Genomic DNA, 23,278 nt, shown 5'->3' with positions numbered 1-23,278 from the left:
TAATGATCATTAATATGTCCAAATGTTTATGTCCTTTGTGCCAGTGTATTATTTTTACCCCTTTATCTTCTACAGCGCAAGATCGAATAGCTTTACGGGGATCAAACAGCCCATGTATGGGCCGTCTGGAGGTCTACTACAACGGTCAGTGGGGTTTGGTAGGCCATCATGATTGGAGGAGTGAAAACGGTATGGTAGTGTGCAAGTCTTTAGGCTGCGGTGATCATGTGAAATCTGGAATTTTTGAAAATTCCTACCAAACAGACAGACCTCAAACCTATTGGTTGGATGAAGTCCGTTGCACCGGGAAAGAGGAGAGGCTCTGGCACTGCAACAACACTGGCTGGAATATCACTCGCTGCCTCCCTCAAAACTTTGTTTCAGTCATTTGCTCAGGTGAGTAAAAATTTTTCGGTCTTTGAGGGCTATAAATTCAAAAAGCATGTTTGCATTTATTGACTTTTAAATTGGTTTAAACCAGGGTTTTTAAATAGACTTTTTCACTCAGCTATTTTATTATTCATTATTTCGGCCATTCATAACATCTACTAACTTAATTCATAAATAAATAAATAAATAACATTAAAAAAAATAAATAAAAAAGATTAACTACACCACAGCATACGTCCGGCAGTCCTCACAATACATTATCTGATTTGTGGAGTCATACACGAGCCATTCGCACCCAGTTTCTACTTCTACTTTTTTGGCCTTCTTCATTGTTTTGTGTGACTTGGTTTTTACACTCTAGTTTGTACCCATGGTAAGCATCAACAGTTTTTCGAGTCTTCACTATTGCATCAATGCCTCACGGGTCTGTTCAAGTAAGCCAGATATGCGCAGATGCTGTGCTTTATTTAATATATCATGATGGCTCACGAGTTCAGTATTTATGCGCAGATCTGGCTTACATGAACCTCCCGAGGGAATTAATGAGCGAATGAGTGAAGATAATCTATGAACAATAACCCGGAAAATCGACTAGTAATTTGACAGCATTATCGCCACAGCTGTTTGGCGGATGTTACTTTCAAACCCTGGTTAAAACATGTCTTGAAGTAAAATCCAGTTCAATAATGTTCAGTATTTCAAAATGAGTTTATGAGAGCGTACGACTGGTTACGATGTAAAGGCGTAGAAAGAGCAGAATAACAACAATAAAGCTAAAATTTGCCTGCTAGCAAGAACTTCTATCAGAGCTGGTATTATAGAAAGCTAATTGTCACTTTCTGACCAATCGAGAGTTTGACAGTGCTATGAAGTGGTACAAAAAATAATAGTATACAACATATGCTACCTTAAATGAAAAATACAGAATGGCTAACAACAAATTAGCTAGGTTTGAACACTAGGCTGTCAGTAACTTTACATAAAGGCTATTCAGTCAGTCATGCTAACTGTAAACAATGCTAACTGTGTTAAAAATGAAAGTTATTTGTTCAGTTATGCTAATAGAGAGCTCATCAGTTCATTAAACAGAAAGCTACTCAGTGAAAAGGCTTAACACTATTAGTTGCTCTCTGCTTAAAATGACATTAAACACAATGATCTTTTGTTTAACGACACAGGGAACATTTCTCCGAGACTGAATCTAAATGGAATGATGAACGAGTGTGCCGGGGTGGTGCAGTTCACAACACAAGATGGTGTAATTAACGTGTGCAACCAGAACTGGAGTGAGTTTCACATATCAGTACTGCTTGTGTGTGTGTAATGAACTAGTGTCTAATTCCGACTATAGTTATACATTTATACATCTCTACAAACTAGCTACAAATATAACAAACAATATCTGAATTGCAAACTCGATTGTTACGTAAGACTCCTCTAATCCACTAATCCTTTTCCACATGTGGTCCGAATATTTTCCTACAGCTCCCGATACAAGAGTTTTGCTCCTACCTGTAATTCAGTCCTGTACTTTTTACAGTTCCAAAGAAAAACATATAATTATGGCTTGGAAAAACTTTTGCCATAAGATATTTTGTTTGATATAAAGATATTGTGGTTTGACTTGACTTGAAAGTTTTAGAGAAGTAAATGCAAAACCGAGTGATAATTCTTTAAAGGCTGTATTAATATATTAACATGTGTACTGTCCACATCTGTAAATCAAATGACTCCCAGAATGCACAAAGAATATATAATCTGTCCGTTGCGTTGTTCGGTTGTTGTATTGCATGTTCTCTCAGAAATGCCAGGTTAAATAAGTCTAACGTGAAATATTCTCATTCCGAAGCTGACATAGCGAATAAGGTGTGCAAAGAACTTGATTGTGGGAAATTTCATAAACAGATGCCCAACCCATCAAATCCGAAAGGAAGTTCGAACAAAGTGGCACTAAACTGTATTGGCAACGAAGACTTCTTGTGGCAGTGTGTGGACAATTCAAAATGCCAAGAAGAAGACATCAGCATCATCTGCACAAGTAATCTAAGCTATACTTCTAATTCCATCTAATACCTCTTTGTAGTGTGTGTGTGTGTGTTTATATGTGTGTGTTTTCATTAATAAGGATGCCTCAGTGTTTTTCTATGCAGAATTTCCACAGAAACCCGTTATTAAACATCCAAAAACCTAGAGAACCCATCATTTCTAAGTGTTCAGACATTCTATACAGTGGAACCTTAGCATTCGAATGCCCTCCCTAACAAATTTTCGCCTTAAGAATTGAAATTTTTCAAGATATTTGCCTCGGCATACAACGCATTTTTAGCATAGGAGCAAAATGAACCAAATGCCGGCTAAGCTGCACATACACCCGGAAACCGTTTAAAACTTGTTTGATACCAATGTTGCCTTTGGCATGCGTTCAAAAGCTATGTGATTTTTTGGGCGTTTTTTTGCTGACAAATTGGTGGCGTGGGTGATCGGTTCTATTTTTAGTCCAAGCTTGGTGGCACGACTTCTAGTGAGGACCCTTATTTTTGGATGGCTGGAATGGATTATCTGCATTTACATTATTTTCTATCGCAATATGAATTATTTGCCTTAAGAACTCTGGAACGAATTAAATTTGTATTACTGTATTACCACTGTATTACTATATTCATCCGTTCCAGCCACCCAAAAATATTACCAATATTACCAAATTCCAAGGGCTAAGGGTCCTCACAGGAAGTCGTGCCACCAAGGCTTGGTCTAAAAAGAGAATAGACCACCCACGCCATCAACTGGATCATGTTCAGTATAACACCTAACAAGCAAGCTAGCCACTAAACCACATTGTACTGTGTAGCTGTACTCCATGTAGTAATTATAGTATATCTAAGAAATCACTTTCGGACATCTATATACAGGAGTCAATAATAAAATATGAGCCTAAATAGTTTTATTTTAAAACTTCCTTCGGTTTCAGACGTAGCTTATTATTAATATGCCACTTCTTTCCTAACACATGCTGAAAAAAATATTTTACTGGGGCACAGCAGATCTGGGGCACATGCACCAGTAAAATGGATCTAACCAGCAAAAGCTAACATCTGGTTTTTCCTTGAATGCCAACCATACACGATTGATGCACTAAGACCCTTGTCAAAAACAAACCATATGTGTGTTTGTATTCTATAGAAACTGGTTTGAAATGTTAGACTGTGTACTGTATAAAGTCTCACAGATTTTGGCACAGATTCGCCAGAATTTTCACACAAAGGGAATTGAGGTGCGTCTTTTTGAGAGTATACCTCCTGATGTCATTCTAATCAGATTATTTATTCAACAGAACATAATCATATCCGTCTGTATGGTGGTGAGGATGTCTGTGAAGGAATCTTGAAGAAGGAGAGCCTCACTGACAAAAAGTGGGTTAATGAAAATTATAAAGAGGTTCAGTCCAACATGGCTGATAGCATGTGTGCTAAACTGAAGTGTGGCAGTGGCATCAGTATGAAACGATGCAATGAAAGCACTAACCTTACCTGCCTTAAATGCTCAGGTAAGCAAATTTACATGTGACCATTGTGATAGTCAAGCTAACAATGAAGGAAAACTGCATTAAACCTGATCAGTAATGCTAAGCAAAGGCTACTCAGTAGCATTCATCACAATTTGTAAATGTAAACTGCTTGCAAACAGAATATGCTAGACTTAAGTCCATTTTCCATAGCACATGAGCAACATCTTGATCAAAGTCATAGCATTCGCTGATTAGTAAAGCTCAACAAGCTAACAAGTGTTCCACCATTTGACAACTGTGTTTGTTAAACCACCTAGAAAGCTACTTCATGTTAAATGAAAACTTTTCAGTCAGTAATCTAATCATGAAAATAGTAAATTATGATCAACATTCATTCTTTATTGCCACGTTATCATTGTCTCGCTATGTTCATTAAATGCTGTCTTGTTTTCCAAATACACAAGGCTAATGAAAAATAGGTCCATGAATGATCCATTATTGCAGACTATTCATTCATTTGCAGTTAAGTTTCTCTTGACCACACCTTGCCTTTCAGATCGTGTCAAGATAGAGCTAAGAAACAATAGGAATTCAAAGTGTTATGGGGAAATCTACGTAAATGTGAATGGTTCTCACGATGCAGTGTGCAGCACAGGTACCACTTCCAATACAAAGATTGGTGAGGTGGTGTGCCAAGAGTTGCAATGTGGAACCCCTCTCTCTGTGGTGCCGGGCTCCATAATAAAGGAAGGCAAAATGAGTCTTTTTGACTGTAACGGAACGGAGAAATCTCTGTGGGAGTGCATGTACAAAAATGGCAATGTTCGCAATTGTCAAACCATCAAAATTGCATGCTCAGGTAACTGCAATGCAAGTATAAAGACATGCAATGTTCGGAAAACGTAACTGATCAAATTGCTGAAATACTGTGTATGTCTTTACAAAAGTTGGAACAGCGTGAACAGTGTTGGTAAATAGGATGTGTTTCATAGACTTTTTCCTCTCCAAACACTCTCCAAAGTTCTTTTAACCACTGTAGTCATCACTGTAGTTTTAACCTTAGTCTAAACAGCCACTTTCTCAATTGTATATGCCAGTATCTCCACCAGTCTCCTCCTCACTCCTTTGCTTTTCCCTCCAGGCCTTCCTAATTTTTGCACTGCCTCCTCCAGTTCTTTTTCCAGTCTCTCATTCAGTCTTTCAGTTTTTACCAGTCTCACCTTCAGTTCCAGTCTCTCTTTCCATTTCTCTCTAGTATCATCTTCAGTCCCAGTCTCACTTTCCATCTTTTTCCAGTCCCTCTTTCAATCTCTCACAGTCAGTGTCTCTTCCAGCATTTTTCCAGTATCAACTTCAATCCCAGTCTCTCCCATATCACTCCGGTCTCTCCTTCAGTCTTTTCCCAGTCTACTAAAAATCTCTCCCCATTCTCTTCTCTAGTGTTTTCCTGTCCCCTTAATCTCTCTCCAGTCTCTCCATCAGTCTCTTTCCCAGTTTCTTCACAATTTCCACCAATCCCTCTCTTGAATATCTATTTCAATTATTCCTTCTCTCCAGTCTCTCCTTCAGCCTTTTCCCCCAGTTGCTCCTTTAGTCTTTCCTTCTGTTTCTTCTAGTTTTTCCCTAAATTTCACCAGTCTCACAGATATTCCATTCTCCCTTCTACAGTCTCTGTCCATGTTTCTCCTGTATCTTTCTAATCTTTTCTCAAGAACTTTAGGCTTTTGACCGGTCTCTAAGGTTATAGTTGATATATGGTTAAAATCTGGAACGCTGCAAGTAAAACTATACCTTTGGACATTTTTAAAATTCTTCATTTATTTTGTTTATTCAGCCCTGGTGATTTTACTATGTTGTCCATGCTTCTGAAAACAGGCTCTCTGCACTTGCAATTGAGCAACGGTCTGGACAAGTGCGCAGGCCAACTGGAGGTGGAATATTATGGGTCACGTTGGAGCATGACCTCTACAGACTGGTCAAAGGAAAATTCAGACATGGTGTGTCAACATCTTCAATGTGGAGCATCCAAGGAAAGCAATCACTATCACTTTGTCAAGAGCAAACTTCTGCCACTGGAATGGAAGCTGGAATGCAGCAGCTCTAGCATCTTGAACTGTAGCATGGCAAGAGAGGAAAATATTCAGCAGAATTCAGTTGTCAGCATCCTCTGTGACAGTATGGGATTTAGTATATTTGTTTTTGTTTATATTTGGTATGTAGCACATGGTAGCACAGTGGGTAGTGCTGTTGCCTCGCATCTCTAGGGTAGGTAGCTTGGTCCTGAGTTTGGGTTATTGTGCCTATGGAGTTTTGTCTGGTCTTCCCTGGCACCTGGGTTTTATTTTATTCTACCCTACCTCTGAAGGGTAGATTTGCTACCCTTGGGTGTAGGGGTGGGGTGCCTTGAGACGGGCTGGTCCTCAATCCAGAGTGCATTCCTGCCCCAAGACTAATGTTCCCATGATAGGCTCCAGACGTACCATGACCCAAACCAGAATAAAGCAGTTGCTAAAGATGACAGAATGAAATTAGTAGCTTAACATCTCTCAGAAATATGGCACTAAGTTTTTAATTGCAAGCTAATTTAAAGCTAAAGTCATATAAAACACATGATTATACTAGTTCTATTTCTAATTAGAAACACTTCAGGTTACATATTTACTAGTGCTCTGGTTTGATTCCACTTTTTGTTGACAGATCATGAGCTCTGGTTTCTGGAGGGCAGCTCAACATGTGAAGGGAAAGTAAAGGGTGAAACCAGTGGATATTTGCAAAACATCAACAAAGAATTGGCCAAAGAAGTATGCAGAAGAAATCTTTGTGGAGGTGTGTTGTATACATCAGAAAGTGACATCAGCAACAGCAGCATGAATTCAACTGTCAGCCCTGAAAATGCAACCTCATCCTTCATCAGCTCCATGGAGAATCCAACCACAGTGGCACCAACAAAACCTCAAGATGCTTATGTGAAATGCTCAGGTAATTACAGTTACCCTTCATAAAATAAATGCATTTCTCTAAACAAAACCAACATTTTGTCGGATTACACAGTTATGAGTAAATAGCAGTAGCTTAAATCGGCACTATTTTGTTGGTGTTGCTTAAAGGGACATGAATAAAATAGAATAGAAAAGAATAGAATTTCTGTCATCATACATACCATAACAAAGTGTTGGTGAAACAACCTTATTGGTGCTAAATAGAATAGAATAGAATAGAATAGAATAGAATAGAATAGAATTTATTTGTCATCATACATAGTACAACAAAATGTTGGTGAAACAACCTTATTGGTGTGGAATGGAATAGAATAGAATAGAATTTATTTGTCATCATACATAGCACAACAAAATGTTGGTGAAACAACCTTATTGGTGCAGAATAGAATAGAATTTCTTTGTCATAATTCATAGTACAACAAAATGTTGGTGAAACAACCTTGTTGGTGCTGAATAGAATAGAATAGAATTTCTTTGTCACCATACGTAGTATAACAAAATGTTGGAGGAACAACCTTATTAAGAATTAATAGAATAGAATTTCTTTGTCATAATTCATAGTACAGTAAAATGTTGGTGAAACAACCTTGTTGGTGCTGAATAGAATAGAATAGAATAGAATAGAATAGAATTTCTTTGCCATCATACATAGTATAACAAAATGTTGGAGAAAGAATCTTATTAGGAATTAATAGAATAGACTAGAATAGAATGTCTTTGTCATAATTCATAGTACAACAAAATGCTGGTGAAACAACCTTATTGGTGCTGAATGGAATGGAATAGAATTTCTTTGTCATCATACACAGTATAACAAAGTGTTGGTGAAACAACCTTATTAGGAATTAATAGAATAGAATGGAATAGAATAGAATTTCTTTGTCATCATACATACAGGTTGGTAAAACAACCTGATTGGTGCTGAATAGAATAGAATAGAATAGAATAGAATAGAATTTGTAATCATACACACAGTATGACATTTTGATGTAACAACCTCATCTGTACTTGTTCACTTGTACAAAATTATTATAAATACAATAAAAAATACAAAAATTGAAACAAAAATGCAGAATAAAATTAATTTAAAAAAAAATAGAATGGAGAAAAGCACATTCCTATACACACTGGCTGAAGAAATATATTCATGTTTTTTTTATGTTGAGGTGCAATAGGTAAACTAAATAAATAAACAAACAAATAAATAAATAAATAAAATTCCTATTTTTTGCCCATTATCAACTGCCGCAAATTCTGACAGATTTCCCAGATGTTTTTATTTAATTACTTTATTACAGTTTTTGCAATATTACTTTATGGAACAAATTTAGATTATTCTCTCAAACACCACAAATGAATTGACCTGATACACAACACAAATTTGAAAACGATTTAAATTGCTTTAATCTCGATTTGTTTAAATTGAGGAACGTTCCACTACGCTGCATTTATTACTATATTGGTACAGTCCATGAAATGCACAATTTTCTGGTAGAGGACAGAAGCATTGCTTCTACTTTTTAACCTGTACGCTGCAAAATGTTGTCATGTTTGAATTCATACGACCTTCTTAATCTCTCAGGCTCTCCGATGGTGCGGTTGCAGTACAGATGCTATGGGAAGGTGCTGGTGTGTGACTCTGACAACTGCGGGGTGTGTGGGTACACATGGACAGATAAGCAGTCAGAAATGCTCTGTAAAATCCTGGGCTGTGGACAGGTGATCAAAGAGACGTATAGGGGGACGATGAAACCTGGAGTGACCGTGGCCAGTGTACACTGTTCTCAAACAGCTGAGGACTTCAGCCAGTGCAACTTTGCAGCACTTAATAACCCTCCCTTATGCGAAATGCCAGCCTACATTTCCTGCACAGGTAGTGATTCTATTCACAAAAATATAAAATATAAAATATAGATATATAAATGGATACTATTACCCTTAGGATTATTATAAAGGCAACTGATCAGAAAATTGTATGTAGTACAGAGTTTATCCATGTCAGAGACAATGAGTGTGTAATTTTAAGGATTGACATTGAATCTTTTAACGACATTAGAATTGATCCGAACAGGGTGAAGGTTAAATCAAGGGAAAATATCTCACGTTTCTTCATTTCCTTCACTCCTGTAAGGATTATATTTTAAAGGGTATTTAATGCATAGTTATTAGTTACTAGAAGAAACAGATTTGTTGATAGCAGATGCATTTTTTTTTAGTGGACGCTCTATAGCAACTGGAAATGTAATATATAATAAATAATGCACCCTATACTGAGCGTGTGTAAAGGAGGATATGGTGTCAGAGATCCACGGAGTAAGATGCATAATTCAATATAATATTATCAATACCCGTTTACTTTCAGGCAAATGTTACTGTTGAATAATTATATAATATTGTGAGCATATAAATAATTCAAATTCGCATTTTATTTGTCACAGTGCCTTTTATGTATGTCTGTGTTATAGAAACAGGGGTAGAATAAAAACAGAATAGGAGTAGAATAGTAGAAACAGAATTTTAAAAATAAAATGGAATTATAGACATAGCAATAGCCTTTATTTGTCACATATGCATTACAGCACAGTGAAATTCTTTTCTGCGCATATCCCATCCTTGGAGGTCACGGTCCGAGCGCAGGGTCAGCCATGATACAGTACCTCTGGAGCAGAGAGGGTTAAGGGCCTTGCTCAAGGGCCCAACAGTGGCAACTTGGCAGTGCTGGGGCTTGAACCCCCAATTTAAAAAGAAAATAAAGTAAAACGAATAAAATATGAAATGAAATAAATGAAATAAAATGGAATTAGCTGTACAACAAACTAAAAATAAACAGACAAAATATTTTTTTACAAATATTTTAAAATTATAGACTGGTCATTTTAGTTTCTTTAAATAGTTAGATATACAAATATTTTTGTTCCATTTCAGTAGAATGTATTTAAGCACATCTGGTTCCCACATGTTACTATGCACTCTAAAAATGAATCTGAAAGTTTGGCGGCAAATTGCTGGATATGTTTTCCTACAATATCATAAGTCAGCTTTATTTTATTTTATTTATTTATTTTTTTCCACAGGGAGTGTGAAAGCTGAGCTGCACGACCCGAGAGATAAGTGCGCTGGAATCCCTTCTCTATTTTACTCTGGAAAGCAGTTCCGACTGTGTGCAAAGGACTTCGATACCAAGACACAGAATGGTTTCTGTGCAAACTTTGGCTGTGGAGAAGCTCTCAGTTTCAACAGCGTCTTATCAACAAGCGAGGGATTGGCAACGATCACTTGTCAAGATAAAAACATTTCTAACTGTGACTTCTCTAAAACTAAAATACAAGAATGTGAAATTGGTCGTCTTAAATGCACAGGTATTTTCTTTACATAAACATAGATTTAGATCTATTTTTAAATAGATGAAAATATTATTCCTTTAGAATCGTGTAGCTACAATTACCACATGTTTTTAGAGAAGATTAAAAATAAAAGCCTTTTTTAACGAGGTGTTAACGCTTAAGACTGTACTATCGAATAGCTTATCATCAAAATCACAAGCAAGTTTGTTTGTTTTTTCCAATAATCCTATAGCTTTTTCCCTTTTTAAGGGGTAAATATGTAAGTTATAAGTATCCCACTGTGTACTGCATATTGCTTATAATAACACGTCACAGTGGTGTATGGTGTTGTCATGAAATCAAGGGACAGGAGAACACAGGTTGCAGGTTTGGACTTTATTAAAAGTAATCAAGACAGAGAAGAAATCTAGGCTGAAGGTCAAGCAGCCACTAGATTTGCCTTGATAGGAATTAAGTCAACAGAATTTTACGTCAGAACCAGAGTAACAGCATATTTTGGGGTTACTTCAGGTCCTGTGGAAGATTCCAAACGATTTAGAAGTCCTGTAATCAGGATTGGGATTTTCAAGATTTGTTCCTTCGCTGAATTTAAAACAGAGAATTTTTGCTGATATTTATAAAACAATCTTCTTTTCTGGCTCCTTTTCATTTTAGTTCTTTAGTGCATTTCAGGGGTTCACGAATTACAGTACACCAGATTCTATACAGACACAATCATCCGTGGGTGACGTGTCATTGGTGTTTACTTTTTTTTTCTCAGGGTGGAGAAGGCTGGTCCTCACTAACGTTGAAAACGCCTGTAAGGGTCAGGTCTTCCTCCAGGATGCAACGAATATAACTGCAGTGAGCAGTGATAATTGGAACGTCCAGAGTAGAAATGAGCTGTGTAAATATCTCGAGTGTGGGACAGTCTCTACAGTCTCTAGCAACGAAACACACAACACGCCTGTCTGGAGCAAGACCTTCAGTTGTCCATCGAAACCTAAGGGCATCTGGGACTGTGAGAACGAAATGGCACCTGTGAAATACCAAAACCAACTCCAGATCACTTGCACAGGTTAATGTTAATGTTAACGCTTTTAAGCTTTTTATAGATAATGTTACTGCACACAAGTTTAATTCTCAAGCAATAATTTGTATATGAAACATATGAAACATGAATGTACAGACAATATATACGTGAATATATGAAGAAGGGGATATTACCATCAGTGGGCGGTTAATGGGTTGAAGAGTTCAGTAAGGAGACCGCTGTGGGGAAACAACTGTTCCTTAGCCTGCTGGTCTTGGAGGGTAGGCGGGTAAACAGTATACAGGCTGGATGAGAGGTGTCCTTGACGATGCTGGGAGCTTTACACAGACACCACTTCCTCTGAACGTCTTCAATGGCTGTAAGCGGGGTCCCAAAAATGCGATGGGCTCTTCTCACCACCCTCTGTCATGCTTTCCGTTCCATAATAGTGTAAGATAAAAGATTAGGCTGCTGAGGGAAACACAGTTTATAGATTTATAGAAAGCTATAACTGAATGATACTTCATTGTTTAATCAATGAATTTAATACATTTTGTCCAAAGATTCTCAATTTGCTGTGGTATAAGTGGAGTAAAAAACACAAAGAGCAGCCATTGTTGATTATATTCTTGGGATAATGTGTTTACAAAAATCGTGTCCTCAATGTGTGTGTGTGTTCCCACAGATGAGCCTGATATGCAACTCAAAGGCAACTGTACAGGTGAGGTGTGGCTTAAAAAAGAACGCGTGTGTTTCCAGTCGGAGAACACAGAAGCCGTCTTCAGTGAGTTCTGTCAAATGCAGAACTGCAGCATGTTTTTTAGAACCTGGTCCACCGAGCACAACAGAAATGCACGTTTCCTCAGATGCATAGGACAGGAAAGCAAGATGTGGCAGTGCAACTCAGGGACATCTCATTGCAAGTCTGTCGTCTCGCTGGCATGTGCAAGTAAGACATCGCTGTTCTGAGTGCTTTAAATTCATATGCAAAAAAAAATCCACTTTGAACACACCTTTCTTTTAATCAGCATGTTGGACTATTTTCACTTCCTGCAGTACAGTACTCCCAACGCTATCTCAATACCTACTGATAGAGGTGCCTCATTTCCTCTCCTCTGCCTGATTAGAGTGATGTAGCGGTGCCTTAGCCTGTCCTTTAGCCTGTCCCTGCTCTTACCTCCTCATTTCTACACTCTGACTTTCTGACTCTGACAAATCTGACTTTCATGCTAATACACCTTCACACTTCACACTCATCGTCTCTTAACTCATGTATTCCATTGTATTTCTACTGAAGTCCAACAATTGTACAAATGTCTGTACTGCTTCTAGGCTGCATTTCTCTTTATTATGATATTTTACATCACTGGAAAAATAATCTGTGAGATTATCTCAAACAGAAATAATAAAATGGATGGACTTACCTTTCAAATTTCCTTTTTTTCTCCCGTTCCTGATTTTATTTTTGCTAACTCTATTTTGGGCTCCATCTCATTTATTTTACAGAGGCAATTCAACTGAAACTCAGTAGTCCTTGTGGAGGCGATCTTCTAGTGAACTACAGAGGACAGTGGGAATACGTCTGTCCTTTGACCAGCGAAGCTGATGCGCATCAGATATGTAGAGATCAGAAATGTGGAAACGCCAGCAGAATTTCGACACATAATCTAAAAATAAATGAAAATACAGATATTAGCTTTAGTTGTACCAAGAACCATATAGATCTGAAGCACTGCTTCAGAGCAGGAAATGTCTGCAAAGAGAAGGCTGGAATTTATTGTGACAGTAAGTGGAAAGTTTAGTGATGCAAATTATGTGTAATGAGGCATGTGTTTGTATTTGGGTCTTTATTTCTACATTTTAAAGTGATCTTTCGGGTATTTGTTTTATTTTGTCTGTCTATGCTATCTTATAGTCTTTATTACTTTGGGTATGGTAGAGTTAGTGTAACATTCAGGGGACACCGCCTGAAGCAGGGATCGAACCGTGATCTCTGTGGTAGTCTCGATCTCTCGCATGCAGTTGATCAGACCCACGAGCAGGATAATTAAAGTACTGCTTTATTAACACAAAGGCATCTGACCGGACAACAAACCAAAAACAATGTACGACAAAGACAGAGACAAACGTTCTGGTATATATAGGATAAAATATTGATGGTGACACGGTGTGAAAGCAGAACAATAGTAAGGGTGTGGCACAACACGTGGGGAATACAGAAACAAAAAGCAGGCTATGTTGGAACACTTGCTTGCACCCCCTAGTGGTCTGGCAGGGAATTGTCCCTAAAAGTTAGTATATTGTTATTGATTCATTTCTTCAGGCATATTTTCTATGCCATCGTATTTATTACTATATTTTGAGCGGATACACTGTAGTGAAATATGTGTAATTACTATTAGACATCTTTTGCAGCATTATACTTTATTTATTACTGGCTTTTATTCCACAGCACTGTTGTATTCTCACGTCGGATTGGTCAAAAGGAGGTGTTGTAGAAGTAGTGCTGTAATAATGACAGTAACACCTTACACACGTAGTCGAAAGAAAAATAAACAGATTTAAAACGGTGCTTTTCTGAAATAAGAAAAAGATATAATCATTGTTATAGTGAACGTTTTTTTAAGGGGATGTTTATTAGACACTTATAGAGAGAGTCTCCAGTGTCACTGCTTTATAACAGTTAAATTTTATGGTCCTCAGAATAACTATAGCTGCTGTAACATAGTTTAGGTGATAACAAGGACTTGTTCAGGATGATGTGCCACAACAGTAACAATAAGCACTAAGCAAATGTTAGACAAATGCTTGCCATTGGCAAATTTCTGTGGTATAAGAACACTGAAAAGAATATAAAAATAAATATCAACTACTAGGTGGTAACAGTAACTGAGGGGGTAATGTAAAGTTGATTATTTTCTGAGCCCAGCACACCCTGTTGTGTTTTATTCCTTACTTCAATATGCAGGAGTCATAGTAGTATTTTAATATGAGCTTGTTATGCTATAGTCTTTCTCTCTATATGATTGCAATTCCAGATTATGTTCCTCCAGTGGAGCCAAATATACCAATGATTGTAGTGATTGTGGTGGGACTCGTGCTGTTGCTGATAGCTGTGCTGATTATGTACCGGAAGAGAAAAACTATCCGCGGAATATGTAAGTAGCTTATTTAACAGTCAAGACACCAAGATGTAACCAAATAATATCTTTGATCTGTCCATTATGACCCATTTGAGCTCCAAAAAATGTCTTTCATTTGTTTGATTTAAAGCATAAAATTAAAGCTTTATAATAAATACTTCATGAGTGTATCTTAATCTCAAATGTATATATATATATATATATATATATATGTCAGTCCTTCTGAATTTCACAATGCAATGATCTCGGAAATTATCAAGCAAAAGTCCATTACATATGCATCATTTTCCCTGGGAAGCATTCAAAATAAGAATCCAATTGCAGTTTCACCAATTTAAGTAGTTTTCCGCAAAAAAGCACAAAAAACTCGCAGGAGATTCTGAAAATAAAATTTTTGTTTTGGCCACAACGATCACAAAAAGATCAATCTAGTATTCACATTATGGCACATGTTCATTACTGTGTATTATTATTCTTTTATTTACTCTTTAATATTCATAATATCATTCTTAATGGCCATAATTATTTCAGAAGATAATATTTAGCTCATATGCCAAACATATCTGAAATCACCACTAGGGGGAAATATTGGTTCGTCCTCCGCAAAGGCTTTGTCACACAACACGAAGACTTTGTGTTTTTAATTTATATATTTATAATGATATATATATATATATATATATATATATATATATATATATATATATATATATATATATATATATATATATATATATATATTTATAAAAATTACATTGTATGTAGGCTTTCTCTCTCTCTCTCTCTCTCTCTCTCTCTCTCTCTCTTTTATTTATTTATTTTAATTGTATGCAATTTTATTTTATTTCATTTCATTTTATGTTTTATTTAAAAAACAATTAAAATAAAATACAATTCATTATAAATATATAAACCTATACATCACAGGGTTTGATATTATCATAAGAGATTTAAGAATTGATTATTCTGGGGGTAATAATGACATTTTTAACATGACATGTACTAACAGTCTCTTTTAATTGTACTTGAATTACGTTTCATCAAAGTTAAATCCAAAGAAAATAATAGCACACTAAAGTACAGTGAAGTTTACAGTTAGCTTAGCCTCTGAGCCACTACTGTACTATAAATTAAATAAATTAGCAAAATATACAGTGACTATAATCACAAATCCAATGTCATTTTTTTGTCTTTTATTTTAAAACATGTCCAATTCCCCCCCCCCCCCAACAAACAAACAAACAAACAAAAAAACCTGCTTCTTTTCTTACAGTAAGATTCAAGTCTTCAGAAGAAGACTCAGACATGGAGATTAGCGAGAATGAACTGCAGAGTTTGAATGAAAAAGGTGATACACAGCGTCTTAAAATCTTCCATTTAAAAGACTTCCATATTTTATTTCACTGAAAATATTTCACACTGCAGTTTTGATGCTCGTTCTTGTCACTGAAGGATTGTTGCTATAAACATTAAATGTGTTTGAAACAGATGATTATGATGATGTTGCCTCTGTGAACTCTATCGAGGAAGACCAGAGTGACGGTAAGTTAACTTTTATACTTATTCTGAATGGAAGTATAGTTAAAGTGCATTATTCAATGAAATACGGACATAGTTTTTTGTTAAAAAAGTGTTTAGACATTGAAAACAAAATCTAAAGTAAGAAATATTTGGGTAGAGGAGGTAAACATGCTTCTGAAGTAATGAACTACACCAATCCATGACGATCATTTACCAGACTTGATTTAGTACAAAAAATTCAGATGCACACCTGAAATGTTTATATCTTAAGCACATTTAAGGACAGCAATGATTGCTCCAAAGTGTTGTACATAACGTCATATAGCAGCTCATTAAATACCATCATAAGACAAAGAATAAATATAAGTTTTAAGAGAAGCTTCATTTTTAAGAGAAGGTACAAGTGGCTAAAAACAGAGCAGACCTTACGTGAAAGGAAAGTTCCAGAGTTGAGGTTCAACCACAGAAAAAACTCACTTACCCTTTGTCTTAGGAACAAAATGGGGGCACAGAAGAGGTTGGTTACAAAAGCTGGAGAGTAATCAATCACTAAAATGTACTGGAGCAAGACCAGAAACAGCTTTGTATCCATAAATAAGAATTGAAATGCAGTTCTGCCACCAATTCTTATTTATTTATTTATTTATTTACCTTGTAGATCTGATTCTATTTTTATTTTCATTAAAACTCATTTTATTACACTTTTATTCTATTTTTTTTATTCTACTTTTTCATGACACAGATAGTCATAAAGCATTTCACTAACCCGTTCAGTGTAACACTGTTTATATGACAAGAAAATTGATTTTAAAATCAATTCAGAATTAAGTAGGAAGCGATGCCAAAACTTGAGACATGTGACCCCTTCTTTGATGCCCCCAGAAATATGACTTAGTGAATTAGTAGTCATTAATTTAATTAATTAAAGCCAATTTTTAAAGCCGAAAGTAATTTTATTTATTTATTTATTTATTTATTTATTATTCTTTTGTTTTTTTTGTTTTTTTACAGTTGTTTGTTTTTCTTTCCCCAAGAAAATAATAAAAATTAATAAATTATGGGTATAAGTAGTAATTTTGATTTATACTCAAGTACAAATCCTTTACATCGATGCTGAAGTATAGCAGTGAAGTAAGAGAAAAATGCATAAAGTATCCCCAAACAGTGTTACCCCTTTTTATTTTGTACTTATATATATATAAAACATATATATAATCACACAATGTGTCCTCTCATCTGATATGCCCTTCTGTGTTCTTTATCATTTTTCATGCAACATGAGATGCCTCTGAACATGAAGAGGAAGATGCGAGCTCAAGTCAAGGCTCTTCTGGGACTGAATATGATGATGTTGATGAAGAAAATGCCAAAATATCAGCAGGCAGGAACCCCACTGAGCCAATCCTTCCACCCAGACCTAACAACTTACTGGGTACTATATAACATTCCTTATTATCTCTTACTATAAATGAGTTTATAACTAAAACGAGATCCACTCTAACTATTGCAGATGAAGTGACGTTTGAAGCTGAAGTGGAGCCTCAGGAGGACTATGATGATGTAATATTGCCTCAGACTGTGGACACTGAGCAAAAAGAAAGCTTGGATATTCCTGATCCATCAACAGATCCACCATTACTGGTGTCTAATGATGAGGCCATGCCTCAGAAAGATGAGTAATCAAGGCCATTTTTCAGTTCTTTTTAAAAGGATAGAAATTAGTTTTCAGAGTTAAATTTATATGATACATTACATTCAGTTGTGCTGGCACTAGCATGAACAGCAAGATATATAAATAACACATGAATGTGCCTTAATTTGGAAATGCTGAGTACAAATCTGTTGTACTGAAGAGCAGCAGAATTAAATCAAACTTGGAACTGCGAGTTTCGACAAATGAATGTGATGAGAAAATCTTACTTTTGCTTTTATAATCCATTTTCTAAAAAATTTGAATATACATAATACTTTAAAGAGTGTAATATTGTAATATTTTGCCTGTAATGTTGACCCTGCACCATATTTTTACTTTTAAATTTGTTTAATATATTGCTGTAATTGCTGACACGGTTATTATTAGTATAAGTATTAGTTGCTTCGAATATTAGACAATGTCTGCTCATTATGATGCTAGCTTTCGTCATTATTTTTTAATGTATTTTTTTTTTAAATTCACAGTTGTAGGAATTGTATATCTTTTCAATGTGTGCATGTTTCCCTTTAAAACTGTCTGAAATACAGTGTACAGGCACAGAGAGCAAATTGTCTTAGCCTACATTTTGATGTCTCTAGTCTGCCATCGCTAGGGTCGACAAACCTACTTTTCCTTCTTCAAGTTTTGCATTTCTGAGATCCTAAAAAAGGACAAGAATGTTCCTTAAGCAGTCAGCCCCTCTGTGAGACCCCCCCCAACACCCTCTGTGTTAAACCATATTATATAAAATACGCAAACTATTTATAAAATGTCTAACAGTCTATTTTTTAGCATTGCTATTTACTGTGATTTTATAATAGAGGTTAGTCATTTATTTTTTTAGTGAAGGTCTGTGATGAATGGACAGTCTGAAGAATGGCTCTGATGCTGTTTATTAAGCTGTATGGCTCTAAAACTCTTATAGTTTGATATACAGCTCAAGAGCCATTTTCTTTATTTCTCCTGTATGCCTCATGTAAGATGTTCAAGTGTTCCTGTACCAGATCTGAGAGTACTTACTCTTTATATCTCAGTCAGAAAAATGTCTTCATATAGTCTCTCCAGTCTGAAGATGTTGAACCCTCTGTAAGGCAGTTAATTGACACCTCATGCCTGGCAGTGGGACACTTGAGGAAACTCTTTGCTAGCTTGGTTAATCACAAGGTGTGCTTGGAGCAATCAAACCTGACAATAGGAAGGTGCAGGTTTCAGAATCACAAAACCCGTCCAGACAAATGGGCTGTTTATTTTGTGCCTTTAAAGCACCACATCCCAGTTCCATCTTCTAGTGACTTCAGCCTCCCTGCCTTATCTATTCCTGTAGGAGGACCCTAAACTTTGCTCCCTCACCACTAAAGAATGTCAGAAGGACACAAATCACAGTGCTAGCTTCTTCATGGCTCAGGGTCTTAACAATCTCACAGTTTGTTTCCTCTTGGACAGATATGCTAGGATATAGTCTATTCAAAACAAGTGGCTCTATTCAACTGTTTTCTTGAAAAATGATGGTAGTTGCTGACAAATTTTGGATCAGAGAGAGGTGAAGACTTGTATCTTTCCATTACTTCATTTACTGTGGATGACGTGGTTCATTTCATGGTGTAACATCGATTTTCTTTCTCAAATCCTGCTATGTGCTGTTCCAACCAGTCAGGCAATTGGCCCTTGTGGCCATTACTGAGAAGCTTCATGCTGCCAAAGTGCTAATAGTCGTATGGTCGTCCACCACAAGACTATTCTCTTCATCCTCATGAGTTTTGGAATTCATTGCACAGCATGGCAATGGTCTACCCACTCTCTTGGTGTGGTCATGTCCTCAAATAGGTTTTCCTACCTAGACTGACACTCAACCCATTCGCTCCTTTCAGCATGTCTAGCTAACATTTCAGCATGGATGGCTAGCTTATCAGATGAAACTAAAACCCAGCAAAAACACAGCTGCTGTACATCCCTGGAAATGCATCTCCATGCATGATATTGTAAACTCCCTAGACAACTCTCGGATCATACCCTCTGTTACTGCACACAGTACAACTTGGGCTAACCATGACCAACCGACTGTTCTTCTCCTTCTTCCACACATTGCTAAACTGACTCACCCATGCCAGTTTCTCCTTTACAACATTGGACACACTCTCACTAGTGTGAGACTACAGAGCCCTTCTGTAAGTCAGTAAGAATATTAGTCCTTAGTCCTTAAGATTATTTTGTAATTCCATATGGCCTGGTCAGTGCACACCTTAGCATGTCACTCTTTCAATAAATATATTTCAAATGACATCCTCTATCATTTCTGAAAGCCTATATTGGTAATAATTTATTATTCCTTATTATTCTCGGAACATTTCGCTCATATCAGAGCATTATGAAGTAAAATCCTTGAAAAGGATCTTTCTTCTTTTTTCAAAAATTAGAAATCAATTGTGACTTGTCCAGAGGGAGTCACCTTCCTTTGTGTATTCAAATTTGTATACCTTTCTCACAAGATAATGTTCCACAATTTGTGACAAAATTAATTGGATTTGCTCATCTATGTTTTGAGACTTGGTTATTTTTACTTAACCTTACCTTACTTAACCTATTATGTATCCTATTTACTCAAACCTAATTAAGATAGCTAAAATTCCTATGATAAACAATAAATTGAATAGTTGCTGGTGGTATTTGATGTCTCTCCTCCATTTTTTACCATTAAAGCTTAGTGGTTAAGGCGTTGGACCACTGACCAGAAGGTTGAGACTTTGAATCCCAGGTCCACCAAGCTGCCACTGCTGGACTCTTTAGCAAAGCCCTAAAGCCTTAATTACTATTTATAGTTGTATAAAATGAGATTAAAAAAATAGGGCTGTCTGCTAAATGCCAGAAATATAAATGTAAATTAAAGACTTAGCATATAGGATCTATATAGGTTCTTCAAAGGACATTGTCATAATTATCCCAACAGCCTTCAGGACGTATCTTTGGATTTGACATGAACATGGTCGTGAGTTGACCCATGAGTAAGATGACTGACTGCTACACTACTTGGTCCTAAATGTAAGTACTTGACAACTGACTAAGACAGTATACAGGGTACAAGTAGGCCATTTTGAACACAAAGATTTCTGATATTTGTTATGTTGCTAGTGTGCTACATTCCTCTAATCCTCTAATCAAATAGTAGTAAGAGATCTTATCTAGAGACACACACATTTCCACTGAAGTGGTTTGGACGGTCATGGCTATTCCAAGCTCGTTAAGATCACTGGACTGTACCACCGATTTACCCAAAGGGGTTCATTTATAAATGGTGTTTACAGTGTTGTGTATGAACACAATGCTCAGCCTCAGAGTCCAAATTGACATTCTGTCAGGTTGGGGAACCTCAGAATAGAACCCTGGAACATTCCAGAGTTTAAAGTGGGGTTAAGATGCCAATCGGTCATTTGTTTTACGCTTCCCTTAGGGCACTAATGGAATTTTATTTTCAAGTGTGCTTTTATTCACAAATGCAGTGTTTATTTGTAAGTCTCAACTTGCATCCTTGTGCCTGAATGTTTTGTAAGGTAGTGTCTGGAAAATGTGTCACATTAAACAAATAATTAACTTTCTTTTAAGAATGTACTTCTTTGCCAAAGCTACACTGTTTAGCTATACCTTTATATTTCTCTAAAACCTCATAAAACACCACTATTTTGAACACGTGATAAGTTATGATACTTCATAAAACATATCTCCAATGCTATTTTCAAACTTGGTCAAAAAATATGCCCCCATCGCCAGACTTGGATGCTGTCCGTCGTAAAGTTTCATAGACCTTAAATTTTGAATCTGGCCCAATATTTGATGCATATTATCTCCATATCCGACTAGTTGGAGCTGTGCCTGCTCTCAACCGTGAGGTGCCTCTTTCTGAGGAATACATCCTTTTAATGGGCATTACTTGGAAGGATGACACTGCACTTTAGAGGAGATCTGCTCCTCTTCTGCTTTGTTGCAACAACATACCCTCGATAGGTTCTACAAGGATAACATCACTCTTCCACTGAGTGTGAGGTCCATTTCTAAATATTGTTCCACTAAACCTTGACCTTAATGTCAGCTCCTCTTGACATTATTTCCCAGGTGGAATTCACCAACTCTTACACATAAGGAGAGTTATTGGTGATGTTGTTGTTGTTGTTGTTGTCCTTTGGCTGTTCTTTGTTCAGGGTTGACACATACTTGATTTGGCATAAGTTTTATGCCGGATGCCCTTCCAGATGCGACCCTCCCATTTTAGCCAGGCTTGGGACCGGCGCTGAGAGTTAACCCCTCAGTGGCTGGCTTGGTTCCCTGTCTGGGAATTAAATCCAGATTGTATTATATTATTATTATATTATATTATCCACTGACAAACTATTAACACTCCCTGACAGGAAAATTCTGTTTGTTATCCCTAAATCAAAGCATGCTCTAAGGCAGTTATAGTCTATTGTCTGTATGATTAGCACTTAATCTACTATTAATCAATAGGCCAATAAACTAAGTGCTAGCATAGATATCGTGTTATGCTGACTCTACCACAATCTGATCTCTCTAGAAGCAAAACTGTCACTGGCTTGTATGCCAACCTCACACAAAATGTTTCATCCCCTTGAACCTGTCATCTTTGTTCCACATGACAGAAATTATGGATTAAAATTGCTGTCATCGCATACAGCTTTGTGTATGATGGTATAGGAAACTGGTGACTCTACCACACCAGTTGTGGTAATTTTCCATAACAGAGTATAACTTCAGATTTATTAATAGGTCACAATGTCATTATCAATCAATGGGATCTATGCTTTCACCAGGAGATTATGCTTCTGGGCCAACACGTCTGTTGCAAAGCCTGCTGGGAGATCACGGACAGTGGTACACTGTGAAGTTGAGTATTAAGTATGTGTACCTTTTGCTTGCACATGACATGTAACACCAAGTGTGTCCACATAACTATGCCACTTCAGCAGGGCGCAGGGTTTTGTAACCTCATAATGACATGTAATTTTTGGTCAGGATAAGTACCAACTACAATCAGGCATAACAAGATGGTCAGCTTTCAAAATTCTTGAAACTCTTCATGTGTTCATCATTCTAACCACCTTTTACTGTTTCATGCAACCAGAGCTAAGAGAAACTAGCTAGCTACAACTTCCACGTCTAACCTGTTTGTCAAAGGCACTAATCAGAGTCGACCACAGGATCGGGGTAAAAGGTAAACTTAAAAATGACCCCTCACACGTCCTGATTTATTGGGGGTCAACAAGGTGAGCACCAACTGATCAGAAAGGTTTATGGCCACCATTACCGAGACACCATTTTAAAGTGGTCCATAAAAATACGTTGCTAATGGTCTATTTTCATTTGGCCCTGATCCAACATGACTTGACCCCATAATTATGCCTATTTTTTGTTCTGCCTTAAATTTAATTATGTACAAGTTTATGAATAGTCTTCTTTTCTGAAATAAGTTTGGTAAGTCTGTCTTTGTCACGCATCTGTGTGTGCCACTTGTCTTGCTAATGCAGCTAAGGGCTATATATACAGCTATAAAATGTGAGCGATTAGGTTCATAATAGCCAGCCATTCATTTCACATAGTGCCAGTGTTAAGTATCAATTAAAACAGCTGCACTGTTGTGATGACTTCATCCCATCTCAGTTTTTTC

The 23,278-nt window shown here is 36.6% G+C and overlaps 1 protein-coding gene across 1 annotated transcript in view; it reads left to right on the top strand.

Annotated features, from left to right (window-relative positions):
• LOC131352509 (scavenger receptor cysteine-rich type 1 protein M160) overlaps positions 1-18,360 on the top strand; it is a 23,937-nt gene extending 5,577 nt beyond the window's left edge. The window contains exons 2-18 of the mRNA XM_058388653.1: positions 76-396; positions 1,569-1,676; positions 2,240-2,428; positions 3,722-3,934; positions 4,452-4,754; positions 5,771-6,070; positions 6,593-6,874; positions 8,477-8,767; positions 9,969-10,253; positions 10,999-11,295; positions 11,936-12,199; positions 12,757-13,035; positions 14,289-14,408; positions 15,667-15,741; positions 15,882-15,935; positions 17,197-17,346; positions 17,425-18,360. Coding sequence (XP_058244636.1) covers positions 76-396; positions 1,569-1,676; positions 2,240-2,428; positions 3,722-3,934; positions 4,452-4,754; positions 5,771-6,070; positions 6,593-6,874; positions 8,477-8,767; positions 9,969-10,253; positions 10,999-11,295; positions 11,936-12,199; positions 12,757-13,035; positions 14,289-14,408; positions 15,667-15,741; positions 15,882-15,935; positions 17,197-17,346; positions 17,425-17,594 — 3,701 coding nt within the window. The 3' untranslated portion in view covers positions 17,595-18,360. The remainder of the gene's footprint in view (positions 1-75; positions 397-1,568; positions 1,677-2,239; positions 2,429-3,721; positions 3,935-4,451; positions 4,755-5,770; positions 6,071-6,592; positions 6,875-8,476; positions 8,768-9,968; positions 10,254-10,998; positions 11,296-11,935; positions 12,200-12,756; positions 13,036-14,288; positions 14,409-15,666; positions 15,742-15,881; positions 15,936-17,196; positions 17,347-17,424) is intronic.
• The last annotated feature ends 4,918 nt before the right edge of the window (positions 18,361-23,278 follow it).

This window comes from Hemibagrus wyckioides, linkage group LG05 (assembly GCF_019097595.1).
Source record: "Hemibagrus wyckioides isolate EC202008001 linkage group LG05, SWU_Hwy_1.0, whole genome shotgun sequence".
NCBI lineage: Eukaryota > Metazoa > Chordata > Actinopteri > Siluriformes > Bagridae > Hemibagrus > Hemibagrus wyckioides.
The sequence above is the reverse complement of the archived record's forward strand: the minus strand, read 5'-3'. Positions and strand labels throughout refer to the sequence as shown.